Source organism: Lepidochelys kempii, chromosome 1 (genome assembly GCF_965140285.1).
Source record: "Lepidochelys kempii isolate rLepKem1 chromosome 1, rLepKem1.hap1, whole genome shotgun sequence".
In the NCBI taxonomy this organism is placed as follows: Eukaryota; Metazoa; Chordata; order Testudines; family Cheloniidae; genus Lepidochelys; species Lepidochelys kempii.
Window position 1 is genome coordinate 155,708,081 of NC_136380.1, and position 26,689 is coordinate 155,734,769.

At 41.3% G+C, this 26,689-nt stretch overlaps 1 protein-coding gene across 1 annotated transcript; it reads right to left on the reverse strand.

The window, feature by feature from the left end:
- NDP (norrin cystine knot growth factor NDP) lies at positions 1–26,689 on the reverse strand. The gene is made up of 3 exons (XM_073358869.2): positions 26,622–26,689; positions 14,496–14,851; positions 1–5,379 (listed from the first exon to the last, which is right to left on the reverse strand). Exons 2-3 carry the CDS (start codon positions 14,667–14,669, stop codon positions 5,152–5,154), a joined length of 402 nt encoding a protein of 133 aa, XP_073214970.1. The 5' UTR covers positions 14,670–14,851; positions 26,622–26,689; the 3' UTR covers positions 1–5,151.

A 26,689-nucleotide genomic window follows, 5' to 3' on the forward strand; every position in this document is an offset into this window, starting at 1 on the left:
TTCCATTGCTGCGGTAACTTCTATTTTTTATTCTTCTTGCCTGTTCACAAAAACACATTTAACTGAAAATTATACACCTCCGTCTGTGTGTCAGTGCAAATCTGCTAGAGTTGCCCTGTCGCACACCTGTCTCTGAGATTATAAAATGTTTTAATTTGTTATTTGATGGATAGTAAGAAGTGCTCATTTAGGTCCTGATCTGAAGCCCCTTAATGTCAATGAACTTCATATCAGGCCCCTTTATTGTACTTAGCATTGGACAAACAGCAGACACAGGCACTTGATTATGCCAAGCAGAGACAGACAGGCTCAAGGGCTCTTATTTGTAAAAGTTCTCCATGCTCACAAGCCAAGGAAAAGTGTAATTAATGTCCCTGTGGACATCTTCAGGAAAACAGTGAGCTCTTAAGTTAATTGTTATTATTTTTATAGGGACTGACCCATCCAAAGCACTTAAACATGCATGTTACTTTAAGCAAACGAGTGGTCCCATTGAAGTGGGGCCATAGTACTCAACATATGCTAGATTATGGTATTTTTATTCTGACACGTTACAACTTCTTTTTAACGGGGTCTCTGATATACAACATTGGCTTATAATGCACTTCTTACACATAAAAAATCCTGATGAAGCTCTTTACTATAGTTCTTTTCCATGCTTCAAGTTTGTGTCTTTCTCTGTCTGGGCTCCATTAGTAAATCATTTTAATGCAATTAGCCCAATTCAAATTGAACTATAGCACTGCTGATACAGTAGTATATGGTTTTAAAAAGTAAACTAGCATGATGCTGTGTACTGCACCATGGTAGATGTGGATACAGAAGAGATTGTTGGGGGTCTGATTTTGTGGCCCACACATTAGGAACATGATGAAGAGAAAGGAAGAAAGGGGAGGATGAGACAGGAAAGCAGAGAGAGGTGATGATGGCCTTTGGTTGTAGGAGCATCACTTGTTGGGCAAACCACAGAATGTTCTTGGAGGAAGCTGCCCATCCTGCAAGTCTGGTGGATCCTTCTTCAGTAAGGGTCAACCTCAGTGGAAAAAGAAAAACCACACAGACACACACATTCAGATGCTGAGGAGAGGACACTATTGCAAAGAACCTGCCCCTCCTCCTGCCCCTCAGCATTATCTAGACAATTGTCCCTTTCCCTTTCTGTTCTCAAGGAACAACATTATTATAGAGGTACTTAGAGTGTAGTCAAACCTTCAGAACATATCAGAGATGTATCAAGTACAATCTCATGCTAAGGAAAAGTCATTTAATTTTCATATTTTCTCACACGAGTCAAATCCTGTGGTCCTTCATGTTCAAAGATGGTTGCTCTATATGGGGCACTTGAATCCATATTGTTGCACATAACTGATGATTTGTGTACTTTGTTTAGTTGCCTAAAATGGATATATAGGTGTCAAAATATGGATTTAGGTGCTAAATTTTAGGCACTCATTTAGTGACAGCTACAGTCTGGCTGTAATGATAACCCCCAGGGATGTTAGAGGAGGAAGAATGAACTGTATGACCTTTTTCTTTCTAAACATCATTCAGCCACTGAGTTGTCATGAAGTCCACTATTAATAATCATTTCAATTGTCTAGGACTGGACAATTCCCATGCTACATGAAAACTGGGCCTTCGGCCCTTATCTTCTGAAGTCAATACGAGTTTTACCTGAGGAAGGGCTAAGCAAAAACTGAGTAAGAACTTAAAGATTTTGCTCAGAGTTTGTTATTTACCAATTCAACTTGCTTGCAAATAGGGTTGGCGCCTTCAAGTCCCAACTCTGTTATATTTATCTGACTCTGTAATTAAGTAAAAAAAACTTGAATTGACTCACAATTATTTGCCTGGCAACAGATTTTGAGGTCACAAGGAGATGACTTCACTATAGGATCAAGAGAAGGGGAAGGAATTTTGGGTGTGAGAGAAAGCTTTTGTTAAACCACAAATATCTTCTGAGACCAACTGTCGCAATAATAGCTCTTGCATTGTGATGGAAAAGGGACACAGGACTAAATATATCCCAATTTTTTCTCTCACTATAAATATTCTCTTTTTTCTAAGTTGGCTCTGGTGTGAAAGTCTTTCTTTAAATCCTTCCCCCTGCCCCCTTCTTACCAAAGAGAGAGAGAGCAACAGCACAACCAATGACTTTTTCAATGAGGTATTATTCATCAATCCAGTCCTGTCTAGCTTGAGACATTGGCTACTGTACAGTAAAAGCTCCAAGCAGCAGATCCCCAGCCTGTGTAAATTGTCAGAGCTCTAGTGTCTTCAGTGGAGCTAAGGATCTGCCCCTTGATGTCATGTGGTGGGGGAAAGGGGAGAGACACTGAATACCAGCAGCTGCCCTTAAAATTTTTCCAATACCTTTGATAACTAAATAACATGACTTCAGCTCATGCAGAATTCTCTATCTTAAGTACAGGGATACTTTGTATATTTTGAGGTAATAGTATGTAGTTATCAAAGACAAAACTGAAAATGTATTAGGGCAACCACTATAGTTTTAGATTATTAATGGTTCAGATAATCAAGGGGATTTTCTACATAATTAATATGGAGACACGGTCCTGTTTTGGATAATGAAGCGTTTTAGGTAATGAAGCTTGGACACACAAAAATGTTCCTGAAGGAGGAGGGGGGGTCTTGTACAAACTAGTTAAGTGATAATACTCCGTACACACTCCTATCTGTCATGTTCAAACTATTCATCAGATATGAAAAGAATCACCATCAGAATGAAATAATGAATCACATCTAATGATCTCATTGTGGTCCTTCAGGCATGGTCCTGGCATTTGACTATGAGCTACACAGCTCATAACAATTTGATTCACGCTTCATCCACAGCTCTAAGAGTTCTTATTTTAAACTGGCCATCAATGACAAGATACTCTCCAGCAGACAGGGGATACTCTTTTCAGTCTATACCATCTATCTATCACTAATATCTATAAGTGTCTGTGTACATTTGGCCCCAATCATTTTCTATTTTTACTGAATTACATCCTGCTCCAATATTCAGCTGAGTATATGCCTGCCATTTGTCTCTACTTCCCATAGTGCTCCTGGGACGGTAATGGTCAAGGACATTGGATCTGCCTGGTCAACCACAATAATGCATATGTAATCCATGGAAATGCTCACTTCCCAATTTCAGGCCACTTAATCTGTTTCTTTATATTAGAGAAAGACCTTGGGGAGTCCTTGAGCATGCTCAATGGAATTCCTGTGATGTAATTGCCAAAAGCCTGGTTGCTATATATGGCAATTGTTCAAGACAGATTAGATGGCATACAACAGATGGGCTGTATTCTGGACTTGTCTACCCACTCCCAACCTCTGCCCTTCCTATTCATTATTGTGCAATGACGTTCAGATTACTGCTGGAGTAACACTGGACTTTATGCATATTCCATGTGGGTGTCAGTGTGGATTTGAAGCTGGACTGAATCATGGCATTATGAGCCATGAGCTCTCTACTTCTTTGGTTTGACTATCTCACATGGAACACCTGTTTAGGTTGATCTGGGTTCAGGGAAGAGATTCTGTAGCAGGTTGACTATCCTACTCAGTATATCGCCATTAAAAGGAGCCAAGATCCAAATAAATTTATGTAGTTTCCATGTTGTGGAAGGCTATGGGTATTTATTGTTCAACTGACCCTCCCAAAAGCTAAATGTTTAAGAGCAGGGCCAGCTTTAACTACAAATAAAGTAATCTGTACCTTAGGGGCACCGTTTTTGAAACTTTGCAGAGATGACCCATGCCTTCCGATGCGGGGGGAGGGAGGTACAGTGAGGGCAGTGGCTTCAGCAGATGTTACTGAGCATGCTCAGTCCATGTAAGCATGCTCATTTGCTCAGTACAAGCCAAGCAGCAAATTGGGGGGCCATGTGACCCCCCCCCACACACACACATCATCTCTTTTTACATGCCAGGCAACCTCCTAACTCATGGGCTAGGCCTATTTCCTTGTCCAACAGTGGTCCTAGAGGGGAAGGCAACTGGTGGTCGGATCCTCCCTTGCAGAGAAGCAGCATGATCCAGTAATTAGTACACAGCTGGGATTCAGGCTCTGCCAAGGCCTTGTTGTAGGCAGATCAGTTAACTCCCCTGTGCCTCAGATTCTTTATCTTTAAAACAGGGATAGTGATACTTACTCACTTTGGATGAAGTACTTTGAGATCTATGGATACAAATTATTCCTACATATTGTTATTATTCTGGCAGCTCTGGGATCTGTTCCTCCTGAGGCCAGCCCAGTTTAAGAAGAGATTCTGTTTAAGAGGCTCCATTTTTAAATTGTAAACCAGTACTTAGTTTCTAGTTTTTAATTAGTGCATTTTGTGACAGCTACAGTCTGGCTATAATGATCACCCCTGGGATATTAGAGGAGAAAGAATGAACTGCATGACCTTTTTCTTCCTAAACGTCACTCAGCCACCAAGTTGTGAGGCAATCCACTACAAATAATCATTTGAACCGTCTAGAGATGGACAATTCCCATGCCTCATTCGCTATCCAGTTTACTTTTCAATTATTTATTCATAATTTCAGCTAAACCACAGTTAAAATTGTCCAGAACTTGTCTGCCAGATCAAGTAACATATATCCCTTACCATCAACGCAGTTCATTTTAAAGGGCAATATAACTAAGAGACGGAGAATAAAATGACACAATAAGCAGTCATATGCAGGAATGGAGCGATTCTGCTTCCAAATGTCAACTTTTGTAGAATATAGTACCTCCAGCAGATGGACCCCCGTTGTTCTCTCTCTGTGTCTTTATTGTTCACTGGCAAAAAAAAAAAAACCTCCCATCAGTCCTTATTCAAAACTCCCAGAGCAGAAGAAAGGCTGAGCCTGAAAATATACCCCCCAAAGTATCCTTTCAGGGGGAAAAAAGGGTTCATGTCTCCAGGGTTTTGTCTTCAGCACAGACCAGCAGATGGATGTCTTTGTTTTCACAATCAGCACAATCCAGGGCCCTGGTGTCTTTCATTTTCTGCTTCTCAAATCCAACCCAGCTTGATGAGTCCTGGTTGTAGGAATACTTTAATAGTGTGCTGGTGAGCTCTCAGTGGCTGCGATTGCTTTCTGGGAGCAGTGTCCCCCCCTCTCCTCATTGCAACTGGTGTCCCCCTAGGAGTTGCACTCTTCACAATGGCAGGATAGGATGTAACGGTACGTAGCAGTGAGCCTCATGCCACCTGAGCAGCGCAACCTCATTGCTTTCAGCTTGGAGGTCTGGGGCCGGCAACAGTGGCAGGTAGAATGGAATGGTTGTTTTAGGACTGTGCTGAAGGAGACCATCGGCTCAGAGCGTGATGTCTGACTGCAGCGTCCCTCGCAGCGAGCCAGCAGCACCATCTGCAAGTTAGAACAGAGAAGAGTTAGGAAACGTACACACTGTGTTAGTGTGTGGCCAGGGAATACAGACATGAAGTTCAATCAAATGTAATTGAATTGAAGTGTCTCAGGATTAACTGGGAAACACCTGGTGGTGGCTCTTGACTACCTAGTATGATGCAGAACAGTAATAATGGACTATGTCCAGTCCAGATTGTTCAATGTTAAGTTGTATTTTATGTACAGTTGTTTAGAAGAAAGCATCATCAGCGTCCTTGAGTTCTGGACATCATCATCCATTGGGGATTGGGGCCTGGTCTTCAGAAAGCCAGGGCTTGTGTTTCAAATACAGTTGTATGTGCAATTACTGCAACTGTGCCTTGGCCTGAGCTCTCTGAAAATCAAGCCCTGAAATCATAACTGACCAATCAGGTCGTGACTCTTAGTTGGCTAATATTTAGCATTTCTAGTTAATAAAACAGGTGGTCACCACAGCTAGCTTTTATGGTCTGTGCATCCCTTAGAAAAATAAAGAAGAATTTCAACTTTCTTATTTTTTAAAGTAAGTTTCCAGACCTTTTCTTTGCAAAGATCTCCTTAAAGAGGTAAATCAATATAATGTAATGAAGATATAATGTAATGAAAATATAAACCAATATGAACTCTTTGCTGGGTTTGAAAGCTTATCACTGACTTTTCCTAACAATATTAAAGGCCCACTGGTCTTTCTCTTCTTCCACTGGATGAACTGTGAATAGACGAAGACATGTTACAGACCTGGAAAGAACTAAAGAGCTTCCATGGTGATTACCCATTTATTTCCCTTCCAAACAATCTGCTGTCCAGCTGTGGAGAAGAGTAGAAACTGTGTTAGGCCCTGTCTAAAGGACAAAAAAAGGGTGCTTTTAAAAAGCATGTTAGCTAACTCGAGTTAAGGGTTATTTCAAACCACAGTACAGTAGTTAACAGTTTGTGTAGACACAGTCAGTATTTAACAACTTTAAACCTATACCATGGCCAACCAGCATGATTTTACAGCTGGTAATTGCTATGCTTACACGAGGTGTTTCAAACTAGATCAGCAAACTTCAGTTAGCCAAGACAGATTCATAGATTCCAAGGCCAGAAGGGACCATCGTGGTCATCTAGTCTAACACAAGCCATTGAACTTCCCAAAAATTCCTAACTTTGTCTAGCTCCAACTTCCAGCCACCAGACTGTGTTATACCTTTCTCTACTAGACTGAAGAGCCTTCTGTTATCAAATGTTTGTTTCCCACGTAGGTATTTATAGACTGCGATAAAATCACTCCCTAACATTCTCTTTGATTCGAAACAGATTGAGCTCCCTGAGGCACGTTTTCCAATTCTTTATTCATTCTTGTTGCTCTTTTTCTGAACCCTCTCCAATTAACATTTTAAGTTTAATTTTTTCCCCAGAATCCTGAGAATGCCTAATTGTGCCACTATATCTTTTATCTGATTGCAAGAATTCTTTTTCAATGATTAATACAAAAGCATTTCAACTGAAATGTTACATGATCCATCATGGGATACATTACCATGTGGTGAAGAATAGCTGCAAATGATGGTGTTCTTAGCATGGGAATGTTTATACATTTTTGGCTCCACTGTCCTAAAAAACAAAATCTTTAATCTCACCTCTCTCTGCCTAATCCTGCCGGTGTCACCAGAAGCACCAGAAAACAATGGAACTGGGGAACGGAACTGGGGACAGGATAAAGATTACACAACATAACTGCAAATCAGAATTTTTCATGTGCTCGCAAGAAATCTATTCAGAGCTGACACTAATACTAGTCTTCCACAAAAAAGACACTTTTTTTCAATAAAACTGCATTGTAATTGTTTAGTTAGCTTAATACATTTAACATAGTGATTTTAAAACAAAGCATCACATCACACTTTGCAGATCTTACCATTGCAAAATTTTGCTCAGGTATCAATGGAAAGATAGACTTCCTAGTGCATGGTAATTTTAAAAACTATGTTTTTCCTTACAGCCCCTATTTATAGATTACAGTGTACATTTTAAGAGTGGCACTGCATCATGGGAATCATAAACTTTGCTGGAAAAAAAAGTAATCAGAATTCACATTTAGATGGCCTTTTAAACTCTTGGACTAACCTGTAACTTAACCGACTCCTCTTAAATTCCCAAACAGCACCAGTATATTTTGGCAGGTGTGCAAATGAGCTGGAAATAGCATGTACTTCAGAAGCTTTGCTTTGCCATTTAATCAATTGCAGCAGCTGTTTATTGCACTGTATACTATAGTGAAATAGAGATTATTACTCCATTAAATAATTAGTAATGATATGATGGCACAGCACACTAATAGAGTAAGTATATATTTAGTAGAAATATATGGGTGTTTTATAACCCAATATCCAGGTGTGAGTTCTCCTCCTCCCCTACATAACCATGTACATGTCATATTTTAATGCTATTCCAGAAGTACTGGGGTGACCATATTTCCCTATGCTGAATATGGGACACCTGTAAATAAATAAATAAATAAATAAAAATGACTCGTATTCAAGTGAGTTCAGTGGCAATCAATCAGAACTACACAGTACAAACATTCAAATTAAAATCAAGTTGACTGAGCCCCTGTTAAAAAGAAATACTGTGTAGTTGGATTCTTTTTATTTACCTTCTTATCTTTAAGGCTTTAGGGTTCACACGAGGAGGAGTGACATACACCCCTTAAATGCCCCACACACACATGAGGAGAGGAGACATACACACACTCCTGTACACCTCTCTCACATGGGGGGAAGGGGGTGATCGACCAACCCAAACCTCCCTGCCTGGTGCTCCCTGCCGTCCACACCTGGCTGGGCCCCCTGGACGGACCCGTTTCTCCTGGTGCCTGGTGCCATGTCTTCCTGAGGCAACACGTGGGGGGGAGGGGGCACACAGGGTCACATGCCCCCTGCCCCCGGATTTCTGCAAGGTTCACACCAGAATGTGGCCAGCAGCAGCCTTTCAGCACTGTGTGGGATGGAAGGGACTGGAGCTGCTTCCTGCCGCAGGGGAGGAGGACAGGGGGAAGGGATAACCTAGTATGTATCTTTGCAGAGCTCATCTCTTCCCTCCCCCCACCCTCTGTGTGGCTGGAAGCAGCTTGTCCCTTCCTGCCCTCACAGTGTCGAAAGGCAGCTAATACCTCCAGGCTGCTGCTGGCCACCGACATAACCTAGCTTAATCCAACTACAGTGTGGGCAGGAAGGCTGCACTGTGCACCAGGGCCCAGGGAACCTGACTGAAGGGGCTTCAGTGAACCCGGCCAGAAAGGTGGCTCAGCAGGGGAGGGTGCCTAGGGGATGGTGCAGCCCCATGTTCCATGGAGGCAGGACCCAGGGTGGGGGCTGAAGTGCTAAACCCCTGCCCCAGTGGCTGCTGTGGAGCCTGAAATTGCTCCCCCCACCCACCCCCGCCACTCCAGAGCTTAGCTGAGGGGCGGAGAGGCTTCCCCGTGCCAGCGCTGTGCGGGGCTTTGGCACACACAGGGCTCGACTCCTCCTGGCCAGTGCCCTGGGCCAGAGGGTCTTGGGTTTTCCTGGGGTGCCGGCCCAGCCAGAGGCAGTGGGGGAAGGAAGGAGCCTGCTGGCCAGGCTGTTGGTGAGCTCAGCGCTCTAAACGGGGGCTGGTTCCCCACACAGCACTGGGAATGGGACGCGCCCCGCTGGGGGGGTGGGAAATATGGAGGAGCAGCAGAGCGGGGGCGGGGGTGAAGGGGCAAAGCAGGGAGAGGACAGCAAGAGGGGAAGCACATAAAGGGCCGATGGGTGGGCAGCCAAGGCGACACGTAACTGGCTGCTGCCTGGCGCCTGCCCACACACAACAGCCACTGCAGCGTGCAGCCAGCGCTGGCCAGAAATGGGATGAGGGGGAGCCCAGCTGGCCAAGAGCTGGCACGCAGAGGGACTGTGCTGAAGGACGAGCAGGGGGAGTGGCCATCCCCTCGCGCTGCAGCTTTGCCCCGCCACCAGCCTTGCATACCCACCCCCATCGTTGCCCACTGGACAACTGGATCTGGCCAGTAGTACTGATAGGGGGGGGGGAGACAGAAAATATGGGACAATTTGCCCGTTTTTAAGAACAACTCAGGACACCTGCAGGAGGGCTTAAATACAGGACTGGCCCTTTAAAAACAGGACGTCTGGTCACCCTAGGAAGTACAGTACCACTTTTCTAATGCAATATAGGAATGACGGGGAGGATCATGATTGCCCCTCTGTACTGGGATTGGATGAGCTAAGCAAAAACCCCATCCTAACTTACAGTCAGCAGAACTCAACTATTCTGAAGGTTGGTTGCAAGGAGCGGGAGTAGTTCTTATAACAAGTTCAGAGATAATTACAAAGGGGCCTAGAGCTTTTCCCTAACGCAAACCATATCCTTTTTGGAATTCAAGCTTTTATTAGTGGTAGTATTTCTCATTTGCACATTTCCCGTGACTGGCTGGGCCTGATGGTGGACATGCTGAAATATGTGTCCTAATTTTACGTCCATAGTACTTCTGGCCTGGCATCGAGCTGGGATTACTGCAAATCTCATGGGATCTTTTTCCACTACCACTATTATCTTAACCATACACTAAAAACTCTTCTTACAGTATGTCTGTATCCAGCCTGGCCTCATTATTCCCAGATGTCACTTGCAGCACTCTTTTGGCACATCCAGAAAGAGTGCCTTATGACAGTAAAGTAATTCAGGAGGTACTGATTTAAGAGTCATTGGGGATTCCGTGCCTTAGGGTCCAATAAGTCTTGGTGGCAGAGATAAGATGGAAGCTAAGACTGGTCAGGGAATTCAATTCATTATGAGCTGAAACAAATGCTTTGCTTTAGGTCAAAATAGAAGAACCTTGTCTTTTAGGGTTGAATAACCTTCTAGTGCAGGGGTGGCCAACCTGAGCCTGAGAAGGAGCCAGAATTTACCAACTTACAGTGCCAAAGAGCCACCGTAATATGTCAGCAGCCCTGCATCAGCTCCCCCCGGCTCTTCTCCCAGAGCCTCCTGCCACCGGCAGCCCCGCTGATCAGCGCCTCCTCCTCCCTCCCTGCACCTCCTGATCAGCTATTTAGTAGGGGGGTGGGGGGGAGCGAGGGCACAGCAGGCTCAAGGGAGGAGGTGGGAAGGGGTGGAGTGGGGGCAGGGCCTGTGGCAGAGCCAGGGGTTGAGCAGTGAGCAACCCCCAGCACATTGGAAAGTTGGCACGTGTAGCTCCAGCCCTGAAGTCGGTGCCTATACAACGAGCCACATATTAACTTCTGAAGAGCCGCTTGTGGCTCTGGAGCCACAGATTGGCCACCCCTGTTCTAGTGTCTCTTCTTGGTGTCTCTTCTACATACTGTATTTAGCATATTACTATGTTAGTTTCTCAGTCCCGAGGCCTGTGTTCAACATCTGGTTGAGGTCACAAGTAAATGGGATTTGATCAACTGAATTGCATTCAATGGACATATTAAGTGTCACAGAAACACCTTCCAAATGGACCCAACTGGCAGCCTCGAAGGTGAAAACAAAGCACTTGATATATTTTAGGACATAATCCTGCATTAGCCCAGAATGGAGAAGAAAACCTAACAGGGATTTTCCATCTCTAATTTTGATGATTGTATGATGCAGTAGCAGGGTAACACAGATCAGGATATAGGCCCATTAGCAGAACTGTGCAGAAAAGGAGGTGTGCAGTGGAACAAAGCCATCACAGAAAAAAGGACACAAATCTATGGTTGAAATAGATTATCCATCTGTGTTCTACAAAGAAACAGTACAAGGGGTAAAAAACACACAAAAAACACACAGCTAATCCAACAGAAACTCAGTGTTTCTACACTAAATATAAAGAACATACCATACCTATATATTTCAAACTACTATTTTATCAGACCATATTTTAAGACAGATTCTGAGGCCAATCTGCATAAGGGAATCTAATACTGTGCTAGTAGTGTATGGTAGCTTCAGAATAGTCACTCTCACAGTAGCAATGTCCTGGATCTACAATATCTTAACAATATGAGCTGGTTGAAAACCAGTTTCATAGGAAATTTTCTTTTTTATTCCATTTTGCAGGGTTTGAAATGGACCCATTTTCCAGCTTACGTGAAAGTTCCCACAAGATTTTTATAGAAACTTTTAAATTCAAATGTTTAACAAAACCATTTTCAAAATTATTATGGAACTTAACGATTGCAAACAAAATTTTGATTAAAAAATAGATGAAGATGTCATGGAAGCTTTTGCGAAATGAAAACTTTCAAAGATGTCACCAATTGTTCCGCAAGAAGTTCTGTTTTTGAAGACTCATTTTTCATCAGAAAACCTTTTTGTGCCAAAATAGTCCCCCCAACTCTATTAATAGTTAAATAATAAATCTATTAATGAGGCCAGAAGAAAGCAGCACTACATCATCCCAGTGACCGTAAATGCATTATCCAATTAAAAGGGCTGGTATCCCTAAGGATTTAGTGTGAACACATTCCATTTACAATCAGAGAAATCAGATAAACTTTGCAAGATCTTGGACTGAAACCAGTATTGTCAACCTCAAAAATTGAAAAATCATGAGTCACAGCCCTGCCTCCCTACAAAAAATCATGCCATTGGCTTAAAAATAATGAATTTTTCTAAATTTGCCTTTTGATTTCTGAGTCTTTACAGTATACTCACTCCACATTGGCTTTTCTCTGCCACCTGGAGGACTAGAAATTTTTGCTTTCAAGTGAAAGCAGAGATTTTCGTGTGGTCTCTCATCTCCAACATTGGGGATTAAGAAAAACGTCACAATAAAATTGCAAAAGCTGGCAACATTATGAAACTCATACATTCCAATCCAGGATGCCCACAGGGTAAGGGCATAGCAGAAAGAGACACCCAAGCAATAATATAATGAAAACTGCTGGCTCCTTACTGGCAATGGAATTAATCCTGGTGGGCTCCAAAATCCCTGCAGCACAGGAAAGGGAAGGACTGCCAGAGGGGACATGGCTCAGGAGGGAATTAAAGGCTGTGAATGAGCAGGACTAGTAGGCAGGAGCAGCAGCCTAGGAGCTGTGGCTGAGGCTGGGCATTTTAGGTGTTGAAGGGCTGACAGCCTGGCTAGGAGGGACAAGTAGAAGCTGTGGCTGATGGTTAGGGGACCCGGGGACAGGCCTGAATGAAAGGACTAGACTCTTTCCAGGCGATCTGCAGGCCAGTATGTGATTGCCTCCAGGAGAGGGACAGCCTGATCGGAATATCCCCAGCCCGAGACCTGCGGAGCCTCACCTTTATACTCCTGTGCTGAATTGCCCTACAGGCTGAGTTGGGAACCTGTTGTGTTCATCTGAGGAAGTGAGCTGTAGCTCACGAAAGCTTATGCTCTAATAAATTGGTTAGTCTCTAAGGTGCCACAAGTACTCCTCATCTTTTGTTTGTAACTTGAACTGCACTTTGTATTTCTGGCAGCCCTAATAAAGCAACCCTTTCTTATTCATTAGCAACTGTGGGCATTTATGGAAATTCACTGAGGGGAGAGCTTGAAGGGCCTCTTCTCTTTTGTTGATCCAGGGAGCGGAGGAGGCCATTCAAGCAGCCAACAGAGAGCGGGGTGGTCAGCAGAGCTGGGTGAAAATTTTTGGACAAAATTTTTGCCAAAAAATGCAGATCTGGGTCAATCTAAACATTTTGTGAGTTTGTGTGGAATTCGCTAACTTGTTTCAGTTGAAAAACGAACAACAATTCTGAAAAAAATTAAACACTGACATTTTCAACATGACGTTTCTGTTGTTTTATTCAAAATGACTTCTTGTTTTGAATTTTTTGGCAATTTTATTTTTCAAAAAAAGGTTTAAAAAAGCCTCAAAAACACAATGGAACATTTCTTTTGACACAATCATTCCCGTTCCCCGTCCCCCCAATTTTTTGGTTCAGTCAGTGAATCAAAAAAATCAGTTAGTCACGCAGTTCTAATGGTCAGACCATTGGCCCCACGTTTGAATGCGCGCTGTGCTAACTTTTTCGAAGGAAATTAGGACAGGGAGAAAGGGATCAGTAATGGTTCTCTCACTCTATGTCTTTCTTCGTGCCTCACTTATAATTCATGTCAGAAGCTAATGTAGACTATATACAGAGGCTAATATAACACTTTGGCTCAAAGTTTTCCAAGCTTGAAATTTCAAATGAAAGACAGAAACATGAGTGAATGCAAAACAGCCTAAGCCAAAAGTAGTGATCCCTCTGAAATTTGGTGGAAAAGCAAAATTGAGAGGTGCAAAAATCACGAGAAACTAAATATTAAAAAAATTTGAGTAAAGTTTTTCAGAATCTTTTTCATTACTTTTATATAGCTTAATTCTTTACCTCAAGCACAGCCTGTCAAAATGCATGTCTTTATGCAATCCATATTAACTGAGCTTGACCCAAACCAAAACTGGATCAGAGTCTGTAGGAAGTTTGGACAGTGATGATATGACCTTCACAGCTAGACCCCTCCCTGTAATGGGCTGTGTCAAAATCCTGAGCAGTGTTAGCTAGTGGTCAGAGCACTGGACTTGGACTCAGGAGACCTGGATTCTATTCGTGGGTCTGCCAGCAGCCTGCTGGGTGACCTTGGGCAAGTCACTTCACTGCTCTGTTCCTCAGTTTCCCCATCTGTAAAATGGGGATATTGATGCTGCCCTCCATGATAAAGTACTTTGAGATCTCCCAAGGAAGTTTCCTGGTACAGTCCCAACACCAAAGGACAGTTCAGATCTGGATGTGAATTCTGTGGCTCAGGTATCTGTCTACATATCACCATTTCTTCTCATTTCTTCAGAATCAAATATTCCCTCTGAGTGGAAAGTTGAAAGGTGATCTGAGATTCCAACCTTAGGAGCACTGTACAAGCAACTCAGCTTCAATCTTGCTCCTTTTAAAAGTGAATCTGATAACTATTTTGCACAAGTTCACATACTATGCTGTTGAGAAAGCACAAAACTTCTGATCTAAGCATTCAGGTTCCTGCTCTACGTTTTTTGGTACTAATATTTCACATCAGAATAATAATTATTATTAGTTGGTTTCAGAAATATTCTTGATAACGAAGTCCTGGTATCATATTTTAAACAGGTACTTACCTTTGAGTTACACTTGTACAATGGATGACTGATGGAATCAACATAATGATGCCTCATACAACGACCTGGGTCTGAGTCAGTCATGAATGAACTGTCCGTTTTACTGTCTGTGTCTCCCATTATTGCAAGAAGAGAGAGCATGGAAATTGAAGCCGCTAGTACATGATTTCCCATTGCTGAAGAACTTCTCAATAATAACAGCAGAGGGAGGTAGAGTATTAAAAGAACTCTAAATGCTGGGACTCAGTTCCTTTCAAGGCAGATGAAAAACCTGGTTTAAGTCTCTTGGTTGTCATTGTTCTTTTTAAGTTGGAGTTTTGTTGGGGTTGTAATCCATCAAAGAATCTTCTATGTGGCTGGAACAAAAACAACATAAATTACAATCCTGACCCCCCCAAAAGCCTGCAAGATAAAAACAAACATAAATAAGGCTCACAGGATTTCTGCTAGCCAAAATATTTTTCACTGCATGAACATCATTTTCACTGTAGGTACAGTATACGAGATGATGACGGAGAAGTTCAAGGCCCTGTTACTTTAAGCACTGCTCTATCATTTTAATAATGATGATATTAACTTTCATTATCACAAGTAATACCAACGCTTTTTACTTTATAGTGTCTCCAGTGGGTTCATTTCAATACTGATGGTTTGTAACACAATTTAGGATTTCTGCGAATGAAAGAGCCTGCCTTCACTTAAAATGCTGAAGGGCATATTTCAAGGGACTAAAATAATCTATCTTCTGCATTAAAAGATGGAAATTCTGGCTCAGGTAGCATGTGAAAATGTATTTGGTGGTCTCATCCCCGTCTCTAGTGGTCAGACATCCACATCAACAAGCCATCACACAATTTGGAATAAGCGTCAGTCTCTATTCAAGAGAGGCCTGTGACTGGAATGGAGGGATGTTGCAGGTCAAAGCTGAGGTTACATTAGCAGTGTGCTCTCAGGGTATGTCTACACGGCAGTTAAAAACCCCTGGCTGGCCCATGCCAGCTGACTCGGGCTCATAGGGCTTGGGCTAAGAAGCTGTTTAATTGTGGGGTAGATGTTCAGGCTCAGGCTGGATCCCAGGCCCTGGGACCCTCCCCTGCTGAGGGTTCTTGGAGGTGTGGGTCCCAGAGCCCAAACTCCAGCCTGAGCCCAAGCATCTACCCCACAATTAAACAGCCCCTTAGCCTGAGCCAGTTGGCATGGGCCAGTCAGGGGTTTTTAATTGCAGTGTAGAGATACCCAACAGGGAAGGTTGCAGAGCACCTACCCACATATCTGGTTCTGGTTAGTGGTCTTAGATCTTCACTTTCATGAGCACCAAATTCACCCACAGAAAGGTTTAATTTTTTTTACTTGTTTGCTCATCTGGTTGCGCTTCCTGAGCTTTACTCTCTCCCTGCCATTACTTAAGGAACAAGATCTGAAAAATACATTGAACTGCATAACCTCCAAGTACATCCCAGTGATGCTTTGGGAATACATATCTGCAGATGAAGTCACACAGATAGCCACATGGTCATCTGGATTTCTGGTCCATGTTGGAAAATAGGAGAAATCCCCTGGACAAGAGAACATAGCACCCCCACCAAAACTGTCTGGAACAATGTCCTTACAAGGTAAGTATGACACTTCCCTAAACTTCTCCATCACAATCCCTTGAAAGATCTGTTATGGAGCCAATAGTCTTGAGCTGGCCATTTAATTTTATATTTATTAGAGATATAACCTGATGGACTAAACATAACTTTAGATAGCAAAGGAAGCTGGTAAGCAGCATTAAAATAGGTGGACTTTCTGAACAGATATAGTTGATGTGATAAAAAAAATATTTCTCACAGAGCTTGTTGCCCATTTGATAATATAACGTGGGTTTTTATTGCCTTTCTGCTTTGCTGACTATTTTGTTTAAAGGATGTTGTTAAAAAGATTTCAATATGAAATGAAATTGAAAGGCATCGAAGAACTGCAGAACTAAGTGTTTGTGTGTAGTCTTAGAGGCTGCTTTTACACTTTTGTAAAGAAAGGCGAGTGCATAGCTGTGGTAAGCTGTTCCAGAGTTTATATAAGTTTGCAGCCAATGTTCTTCAGGCTAAACCTGGACACATGAAGTCTCTACCTACAAAGAAATGTAATTCTAAAATGTGAAAAATATTAGTCGGGCTATTCTTGTATTAGATGTAAGGGAAAAAATGCTTTTTTGCTTTCACGGCAATGTTCACTTGCTGATAAAGAAAAGGAAGGATAACTTTAATGTAAACTTGCATATGTTACAGACACCAACTCTTTCCCTTGCCTTGAGATATTTCCCAAGCAAATGGTTTTCAGCTGACGAGAACTGACATTGAAAAAGAGATATTGTACAAGCAAAGAAAAAATTTAAAACCCTAAAGTCTTTAGGAACTCAGATTTGTTTGTGAACTGTCCTACTGATGTCAATGAAACATTTGCCGAGAATTTAGCAAGATATGAACGAAATCCAAGACATTGAGCTGATCCCTGCATAGAATAGGAATGTGCCATTGTTTGTCATTAAGATGATCCCTGAGCATTATTTATCATAAAGAATAGAGCACGCAGTCTTTTACTCTTCTTCTTAGCTCCCTCTGCTTACCTAACATAACCAAGCTGGCCAATATATTGTTCTTGGAAAGGTCTCTCTCCAAAATAATTAACTTGTATTACTCACCCAGAAATTCCCTCTCCACCCAAATACATTTACCTCTAACCCCACACCCCCATTTGCACCCCCAGTAAATATATGCCCAGAGGGCCTCAATTTCCACTATATGGGTCCCAACACATTTCCCACCTACGAGCTGCCTTCCATGTCTTCACATTGCTTTGCATGTAGAGTGGTATGACTGTTGAAGTTAATAACTATGGCTAAGACTCAAAGTCCAGACTTGATTTGTGAAGGCCCATCTCCCTGTTTTTTAAGAGATGCTTGGAGGACACAGAGACTAACTAGAAAAACACGACTCATGTAAGCCAGTATCATGGAAAGTAATAGATTGGAATGAAGGGGGAAAAACAGGAAAGGAGAAAATCTGTTAATAAAAGGATATTTTAGAATCTCCCTCCACATTGTCCACACAGAGATCACTTACCTGTAACTGAAGTCTCCTGTAGTCATCAGTATACACAGACCTAGGCCCTCCTGTGTCCAAATTCAGCAGCCTGCATGGAACTGTTCCCTACCCCCACCTTTTTGGGACCCCTGCATACCTTTCTGTCCTGGGACAGGATAGGCAGGGGACAGGAAGAAGAGGCCTACACATTATTTGTACCAACATAGTACACTATCCATGCAAAATGGTAATATAGCTCTCAGTTTGTATTAATATAGCTCTAATAAAGTGATAAAAGGGGAGCAACTATCTTAGGAAATCCTGGAGACACAGCTACACTGGAACAAGAAGTTACATTTTAATTTGGATGTATGTAGAAGTACATATTTTAAAAAACAAACTAAAGCTATGAACTCATACCTGAAAAATATCTGATTAAAACTAGTTTTCAATGGAGCAGTCAAAAGCACTTCTCAATAAAGGCTAGTTCCCTGCCAAATTTAAATTCCCTGCTTGTAGTATTACAGGACTTTGGTATTATTCCTTTTAAGAGTTTGTGAGCCTTCTAGTGGCACTCAGTGTGTTCTAGGTTTTAGAAGCTGGCAGAACGCAGCCAGAGCAGCAGTTTGTATTCATATTGAGGCCTTGCATATTGGGTATATTTAGTAGACACAGTTATTTGGATCCCATCATGCCATGTGGTTCTTTCATTTTGAGTTTGTTGTGTACACAGCAAAAGACAAGACACTACTCAGAGTTGTGTCAACACTACAGCTGTACAGAAACAAAAAATGTCACAACATTTTCGTTATTATATAAAAAATATATTTTTCACTGTTCTTATACTCAGAAATGATGCACTGATTTTGGTCAGACTTTTTTTTTTTTTTTTTTTAATGACTTACGGGCAATTTTATTAAGCCTGGAAAAGCTTACATCAAAAAGATTAAAGTTTTGGAAAGTTATAAACTCCCCAAATCTGGGTGAGAATGGAACTAGTTAGGCTGTCTAAATTATATAATATATAGTTTATATAGCTATAATTATTTCAAGAGCGAGGCCAGTTAAATAGGCATTATCAAGTTGCATCATAATTCATTCTTTTAGGGTGCAATTCTCAGTTCCCATGCAAAGAGCAATTAAATGGGCTTGGGATTGGAGGGAGAGTGAAATTATACAGACGTTGAGATAGATAGAAGCAGGACATGGGATAACCATACCCCTTTCCACAGTTGCTGTTACAGTCAATTAGCCCCCAGTAGTGGCATAGCCCGTTGAGCCCCCATAAACTGGATTTGTGGCTAGTTGATCTATGCGGCTGATAGACTTATAGAAGGCCCTCCACAACTCTGCACTCCAACCTGCCCTGTATGCTCCCACAGTGAGCTACTGGGACTCAGCTTTGTGATGGCTGCAGAGTCCCCAGCTGCAGCATCTCTATAGCCTTACTCCCACCACTGTACTGCTGCACTTGGTCCTTCTATCACCACAAGGGGGCAGCAGCAGCAGAATTTCCCCCTTACCAGATTTATTCTTTCAGTAGTTATCCACTTAAGGTGGGAGTCATTGCATATGTCTGCTTCCGTGAATATGCATTTATATTTTAAAATATTGTACTCAATCCTGCCCTCCCTTAAATTGATGGCAAAATGCCCATTGACTTCTATGGACCCAGAGAGTTTTTTTTTAGTTTTATAAATAGATGATGCTGTCCTTCCATTTATTTATTTTTGCATTTCAAATTGTTATGCCCTACAAGTCTCTATATGGTCAGGGATGTGATCCTAGCAGTGCAGTCAAAACCCCTGTCCTGTGTTGGAGTCAAATTTTAAAATGCCCAATGAGGTCATCTTAAATCAGCTGTGCTACACTCAGCATGAAACAGGTGAATATATAGAACTGACATGGTATAAAAAAGATTTCCATTCACAACTTAGATAGTTTTTCGCCCCTACCTGAAATGTATGCAAATACCAAATTAAACATCTGAGGCCAGATCCTTGCTGGTGTAAACCAGCATCTCTTCATTGATGTCACGAGGCCTATACTCATTTACATCAGTTGAGATACTGGCCCCACACTGACAAATGGCAATCCAGGATAAATTTTGGTTGAAATCCCTGCCTCATTGAAGTCAATGGGAGTTTTGCCATTTATTGCATGGAGCAAGGATTTTACCTATTGTATACAACATTTCAATCAGCAATACTCAGCCCTCAGTGGTTCAGGAACCAAATTAGTGATCAATGTTACCCAAAAGAACCACAGTAGTGTGAATTCATAGTTTTATTTAATATATATATATATAATTCTCGCCGCAGAATAGCTGACCGAGTATCTATTAACTACAGTTGGCTAATAATGAAATCACATTGCTTTAATATCATGGGCTGCAAAGAGCGGCAGGACACACATTAAAGAGGCACTTGCAGCTTGCAAGACTCAGTCTGAGTATCACTGCTTTTAATAATGCACATTTGTTTAGACAGTCCAAATGTGAAGGTCATATCTGCTGATTTCTGCCCACTCTGCTCTCTGTGACTACCCCTGCTCCGGTTTTAATAAACAGATTTCATTTTCCTCGGTAGTCTGCTTTTCAACATTCCTACCATGATTTTGTTTTTAATATATTGAAGTTGGTGGGCCTGATTCTCATTTGCACTAAGGCCACTTGACAACTGACAATGCCCTAGCCATGTAAAGGGCCGTATGTTGGGTATAAATAATTTACTTCCATTTTAACGCCCTGTAATACAAAATGGCCTTAGCGTAACTGAGAATCAGGTCCAGCAACTGTAGAAAAAGAGGCTACTCATTTTAAAATACTTTTTAAAGCCCCCTGCTATGGAATGATGAAAATGTTAGACACATTAAAGCCTTTTGAGCACTGTGATTTTTGAAAGTCCGTCTCGGTATCATTAGGAATCTAGTGAGGGATACCGAGAGCCTCAGTCTCCATCCTCTTGTACCAGTTTGAGTTCAATGCCACCAGCAGAAAACCAGTGTAATGGAATAGTGAAAAAGGCACAAAGGCTCAATAAGGAAAAGACCACTAATTGAAAAGCCAGAGCAGAGAAAATAAGAGCTTGAAAGACAAATAAAGACAGGAGAAAGGTAAATGGGCTAAAGGATAGTCTCCTCTAGCAAAGGAAATACATCTTCTAGCAGTACTGCGACGGTACCATAATTTTCATCGTACCAAACAGTAAATGTAGAATGCTGGGCTTTTAAAAATGGGAAGAAATGATGGACTCTAATGCTGAAGATTCAGAAACTTGAATGTTATGACAGTAATTGAAAGAAACCTCACAGATTTCATTTTCTGATTCAAGGCTTATCTGCTATTCTAATATTGCAGTTCAAAATACCAGTGCATACACGTGGACTAGAAACATTAACGACACTGTCATATTACACTGAGAGGAGTGAGGGAAAAGTGAACAGTATTTGCAGCAAATATAGCACAGGGATCCCCGTGCTGCAAACACACATACACATAACTGTATGAACATGAGTTGTGCCATTGAATTTAACAATACTACTACCAAAGACAAAGTATAAGTGTTTACAGGTTTGGGGCCTAGTGCCTGAAGTGGGCCAAACTAAGGTGAATAGCTCTGGAACCAGCTGAATAGCATTCTTTTTAAGTTTGCAGGGGTATTGCCCATCCTTTAGTTGCTGTGGGAAACAGATACAGTCCTTCGTGACTGCAGTCTTGAAATGGTGACCAGAAGTGGGTACTATGAGCTGGCACACTGCCAGTGGACAGAGCCAGACAGAAATGTAGAAAGGGTTTTAATATACTCCCAAAGAAAACCATTGGTGGACAAAAGAGGGGTTGTATTTTTACCCTTTCCCTTCATGATGCCAGGAGTCTTTAAATAGATTCCCCTAGTGACTTGTATACAATAACTCCCATTACAGCCCAGGAGCTGGTCGAGCTTTGTGGCAAAGCCTCAGGCAAGTGCTAATTTTGATAGAGATGCACTAAACTTGTATACTTGTATTATTCTAATTTTGAATGAATTTGGGGCAGTTTAGTAAAGGGTGATCCAGCTCCCACAATGAGGAAAAGTAAAGGGAAGAATACATTTTCACACTTTTTAGTACAGAGGAAATGAACAGCATCATTTATGGGTGAAGCTCGGTGCATAGGATTGATTTTTTTTTTAATAGGGAATTCTAGCCCTGCATTGAATACACTTCTTTACAATAACTCAGACAAGTGTCTGTTCTCCTAGTGAAAATATTCACATCCAAACTTTTACTTTGGCTTTAGTTTCTATAATTGCCTCTACTTTAGTCTAACAGCTCAACATAATATTTGTACAGTGCCTCTCACAATGGGGTCCTGGTGCCCCGAGGGTCCTGGGTGTGATGGTAATACAATTAATAAATAGTAATAATAATGTCATGAAAAAATACTGTTGACAGAGTTAAAAGTTGCCCTGAGGCCTAGCACTGCTTGACGGCATTCAAACGTGTGTATGGTTTATTTTGGAGTGTTACAAAGAGATGGGAATTTCTGATTCTATGGTATTTATTAGGCTAGATGCCTGTTCAGAAAGATGTGATTTTATTTATTTATTTTTAGGTTCCGATCTTTAGTTATTAGCAGCCATCAGAAACACCTTTTCTTCTATCCTCTCCCTAACATGTTCGGGTCCAAATCCTGTACTCCTTAATACTCTCAGTCCTTATTCAGGAAAAATTCCCATTAGTGTCCATAAGAATTTGACCAAGTGAATAAAAAACTGATTAAGAACTGCAGGATTTGGCTCAGGATAGCAATTCATGCATTGTAATAAGAGGACCATCTAGTTCCCACTCAATTTGAATCCCACTGCTATGACAGTGATGCAAGTATCACTGTCCTGGTATGTTTAACCTTTGCCAAACCAAAGCTGGAGCATTAACTCCAATCCTAAACTCCCATGTCTTAAAGGGCAGCATAACCCACACCGCCTCTACATTGCCACTCTAAAGTGGTTTACAGCTCCGTTATAATACGCATGCAGATCTCAGCAGCAGAAACCTTAACAATGATTGATGTAAAAAAACACGTTACTAGAATAATATTGGTCTTGTGGAATTTCTCATAGCTGTGTTTCCCTTATATCAGCTGGTCTAAGTACTCTTGCAGACAAATGGTGTGATACCGGAAGACAGACTATGTTGCCTACAATAGACGGGGACTCTAGTCAGATATACCACGCCGTATAAATCCAGTAAATAGGATGAGAGCTGATGGTGTTTAGAAGTGGTAGTACCAGTGCTACCCGAGTTCTATTTGAATTGGATTATGTGAAAAAAGAAGGAATATATAGACTGCCAGCTGCTCAAAGGCTTACTACAACCTTGCTTTTATTGTTCTGCTAAGTTAGAGATGGGGCATCAGAGGGATTCCAAACATACCATTACTGAGAAATGTTAATATGTTCCACACTGACACAGATAAAAAGGAAATAACAGCTGATCAGAGTCAGAGCAGGAGACAGCACCTCTCAACATGCGTGTACAGAATTGTGGGAAATTAGGACAATCCGGTCATCCGCAGAGAGACATGTGAATGAATTAATCTGATTGCATCCAAATTTTTATCCAGGAATTAACATGAGTTAGAATGCAATAAGCATCCAGTGGAAAAGTCAGACAACAGTAAACAAAATAACAAAGGGTAGAGAGAATTTGAATTGGGCACTACTATTCACTCTCACATGAGCCAAGAACAGGAGGACATTCCATGAAATTGAAAGGCAGCAAATTTAAAACTGATGAAAAGGAAACACGCTTACAGCATACAAACAACATACAACCAGCCTGTGGAACTCGAGTCCCCAAGGTATCATTGAGGCCAAGAACTAAGAAGGGTTCAAGAAAGTTTTGGCCATTTATACAGCTAATGTGAGCATCCAGCATTATAATAATAAAGATTTTTAAAGACTTTTTGGAAGGATTACAAACCCTCATGCTTCAGGGCATAAACCAACCTTTAACTGATGAAGTTAGGAAGAAACTTTCCCTGTCGGCAGGTTATTACATAGCTGCTCACTACGGAGTTTTTGATACCTTCCTTTGAAGTAGATGGCTCTAGCTTCTGCCAGAGACAGAATACCCAATAAACTGGGCCAGTGGTCCAATCCAGAATGATCATTCCTATGGTACTAAAACCAAGAGTGCCAATTATCTCCCGAAAATGGCCAAAGTGCAAGGTATTAGAGGCACAGGGACTTTCAATTCAATTCAATTTGAAAAATATGTTTGTTTTTTTAAATCTACTATAACATTTGTAAAGATAAATGGCCTGATGACTTAACAACAGCACTGCACTGCAAGCTCGTGTCAGAGACATCCAGGTTCAGGAACAATCTCGAGCTTGTCACTTCCTCGTTCTTTTCAGAGCAGATAAATCAGAGAGGTGATGTGATCAGACCTCAGGGGATACAATGAATGGAGTTGACTACATGAGCACTTCTTGTTGAATGAGTCATTGAGCGTGCCTTACATCCCTCCCACCTAAAGGAATGGTGTTGCAATCCCACCAATCAAAGTAGAAGGCAAGGATAACCTGGTGATTTCATTGACCCCCTAAGGCACATCTGAACCTATGTGGGTTAGACCGACTGCTACTGTGCAGATTACCCATGCTTAGATGGCTGAATGGAAAACTACTACTATAAACAGTAAACAGTACTGGATATAATGAATGGTGATATTGCTATGCTATCCAAGCAAGGGTAATTTACATACATGCATCTGTTTAAAAATAAGTGGTGTGTGAAAAAACTGAATTCTAAGAAGCAGCACTGGCAGGCGATGATCTGAATAATGATCTCATAAAAGAGTGGCACAGTAGCTGGCTGACATCCATAGTTAATTGGCTTCATAATAATAAAATTCCATTTTCATTATGTAAACTTGTAGCAACAAAATCTATTTAATCCCCTTTATGTTTTATCTGAAAGATACTCAATAAGATATTTATCCTAGAACTAAGATTTCATTATTCCAGCAAGAGAATGTCATTTTATATGTCATATGGGCCAGATTGTGAATCTCTAATTCAAGCTGGTAAGCAGCTACTCACCAAAGTAGTTTCATTGAGGTCCATGGAGCTATTCATGTGCATAGCTGCTCATTAGCATGAGTCACAATCTGAGCAAAGTGAGTAGTACTAGCAATGAAAAAAGTAGAGTCCACGAAAACAAGTTTTTCTTATAAATAAGGACAAATGCCAGAACAGTATCTGTTATACCCACATGTAGTGACCCTAACAGGCATCTGGGCTGCTTCCATTAGGAAATCATTACATGATGCAGCACTGGTATGAAGTGAATTTGTACTTACTACTCTGAAACCTGTTGTTTTAATTTATCACTTGAAATGTGCTCTTTAGTTCCAGTACACACTGTCCCTTGCATGCACCAGTTATGACAGGTTGCATTGGAAGTTACTACAAATTGCTAATAATACTTGGCAGCCATATGACACTCTTCTTCTTTAAAAAGCAGTACAGATATTAACAAATGAACCTTCCCAACACCCCGATGAGGTAGGTACCGTAGAGCTGTACTATTATGCCCTTTTTTTTACAGACCAGGAAATTGAAGTAGAGAGTTTAAATCAGCTTCAGAACGAGATTAGAATTCTGGCCCCATGTCCCATGCCCTAATTGCCAAACCACCTCTCTCTCTCTCTCTCTCTCTCTCTCTCTCTCTCTCTCTCTCTCTCTCTCTCTCTCTCTCTCTCTCTCTCTTCTCTCAAAAATGAATAGTCAACCCACGTAAAACACTTTTCTCACCCAAGCTTTCTTTGCAGGGCTGCTTCATGAATTGCAGGTAATTTCATTAATATAATTAAGGTGAAAATGGAATTCCACATTTTCAGCTGTACATCTCTGTTAGTGTGATTATTGCTATTTAATCTGCTGATTTCAACCTTCCCAGAATTCTTGCGCTCACCTGAATCTCCGCCGCTACGTGGGATTTTTTTCTTTAATCAAGTTCTAATTGGACTTTATCCATTACAATGGACGCCAGTTATACTGTATTCTGATATATTATTCGGTTCACAGCTATAGTCTTCTTTTGTCCCAAGCACATAGACAACAGTTATGTTCATGCTTCTTACAGTAACACTCTTCTTAAAGAGAAATTTTACCCTGCAAAGCAATGATTTCAGTGTACTGAAAGATCCTTTATACCTCCTGGCAAGCGTTTTGAGGTCTTGTAGATTGTCACTGAAAGCAGTGCCCTGCCTTAGCATCCTCCAATTGGAGCTACTGAACACACATCCACACTGCATTATTTGTTGTGCTGAAGGGGTAAGCTGACTACTAAATATACCCCTCTGTGCTCCAGCCAAGACAAACACTGTGGATTTCCTCGTCGCTTTTAGCCAATCAAATATGTACATTAAATCCATCCTAATCCATAACCAGTGCTATGCAATCCATGGCAAAGCTTCCCAGAAGTTTGGTTAAATAATAATGTGCAAATTAAAATTGCCCCTGCAAAGCATGACACACAAAGCTAGAAATAAATATTGCCTATTGTTTCAAATTATTCTAAGCACTCTGGCAGATGACTGGCAAGAGAGCAGCATATATAAGTAGTAATAAAAGTAAACAGTTCCATTTGAAACTAGCAGGCTTGCCTGTGTCCATAGAGCTCTATTGTAATGGGACAAAGACAGTCCTGGAGATACTATAGTTCTTTCTATGAATTCAGGACAGAATCGAGTGCCTCCCTTCCTCCCAAATTCATACAAATGAGAATCAATGCAAAGTTACAGAAAGAAATGTACTTGATCATTTTATCCAAAACCACAGTACACTGCCTGTTTTTCTTCCCAGAGATTTCACATAGGCATCCTCAGACAGACATGTAATTAAGGAAATAATAATAAGATGATGTAGGTAGTAAAACTGAAGTCATTTTTTAAATGAATACACTTTATTTCAAACATGCTATTTGGAGAACATGTATTTGTCAGATAAATAAATTAAATGCTCAGTTTAGTAATACCCAAAATATGAGTAAGTGCTTATTTGTGTGCTTACCTTTGGAAAATGTGCCTCTCCTTCCTTCCCTCACACTCTTCTGAGAGCGAAAGAGAGGTCCTGTTACT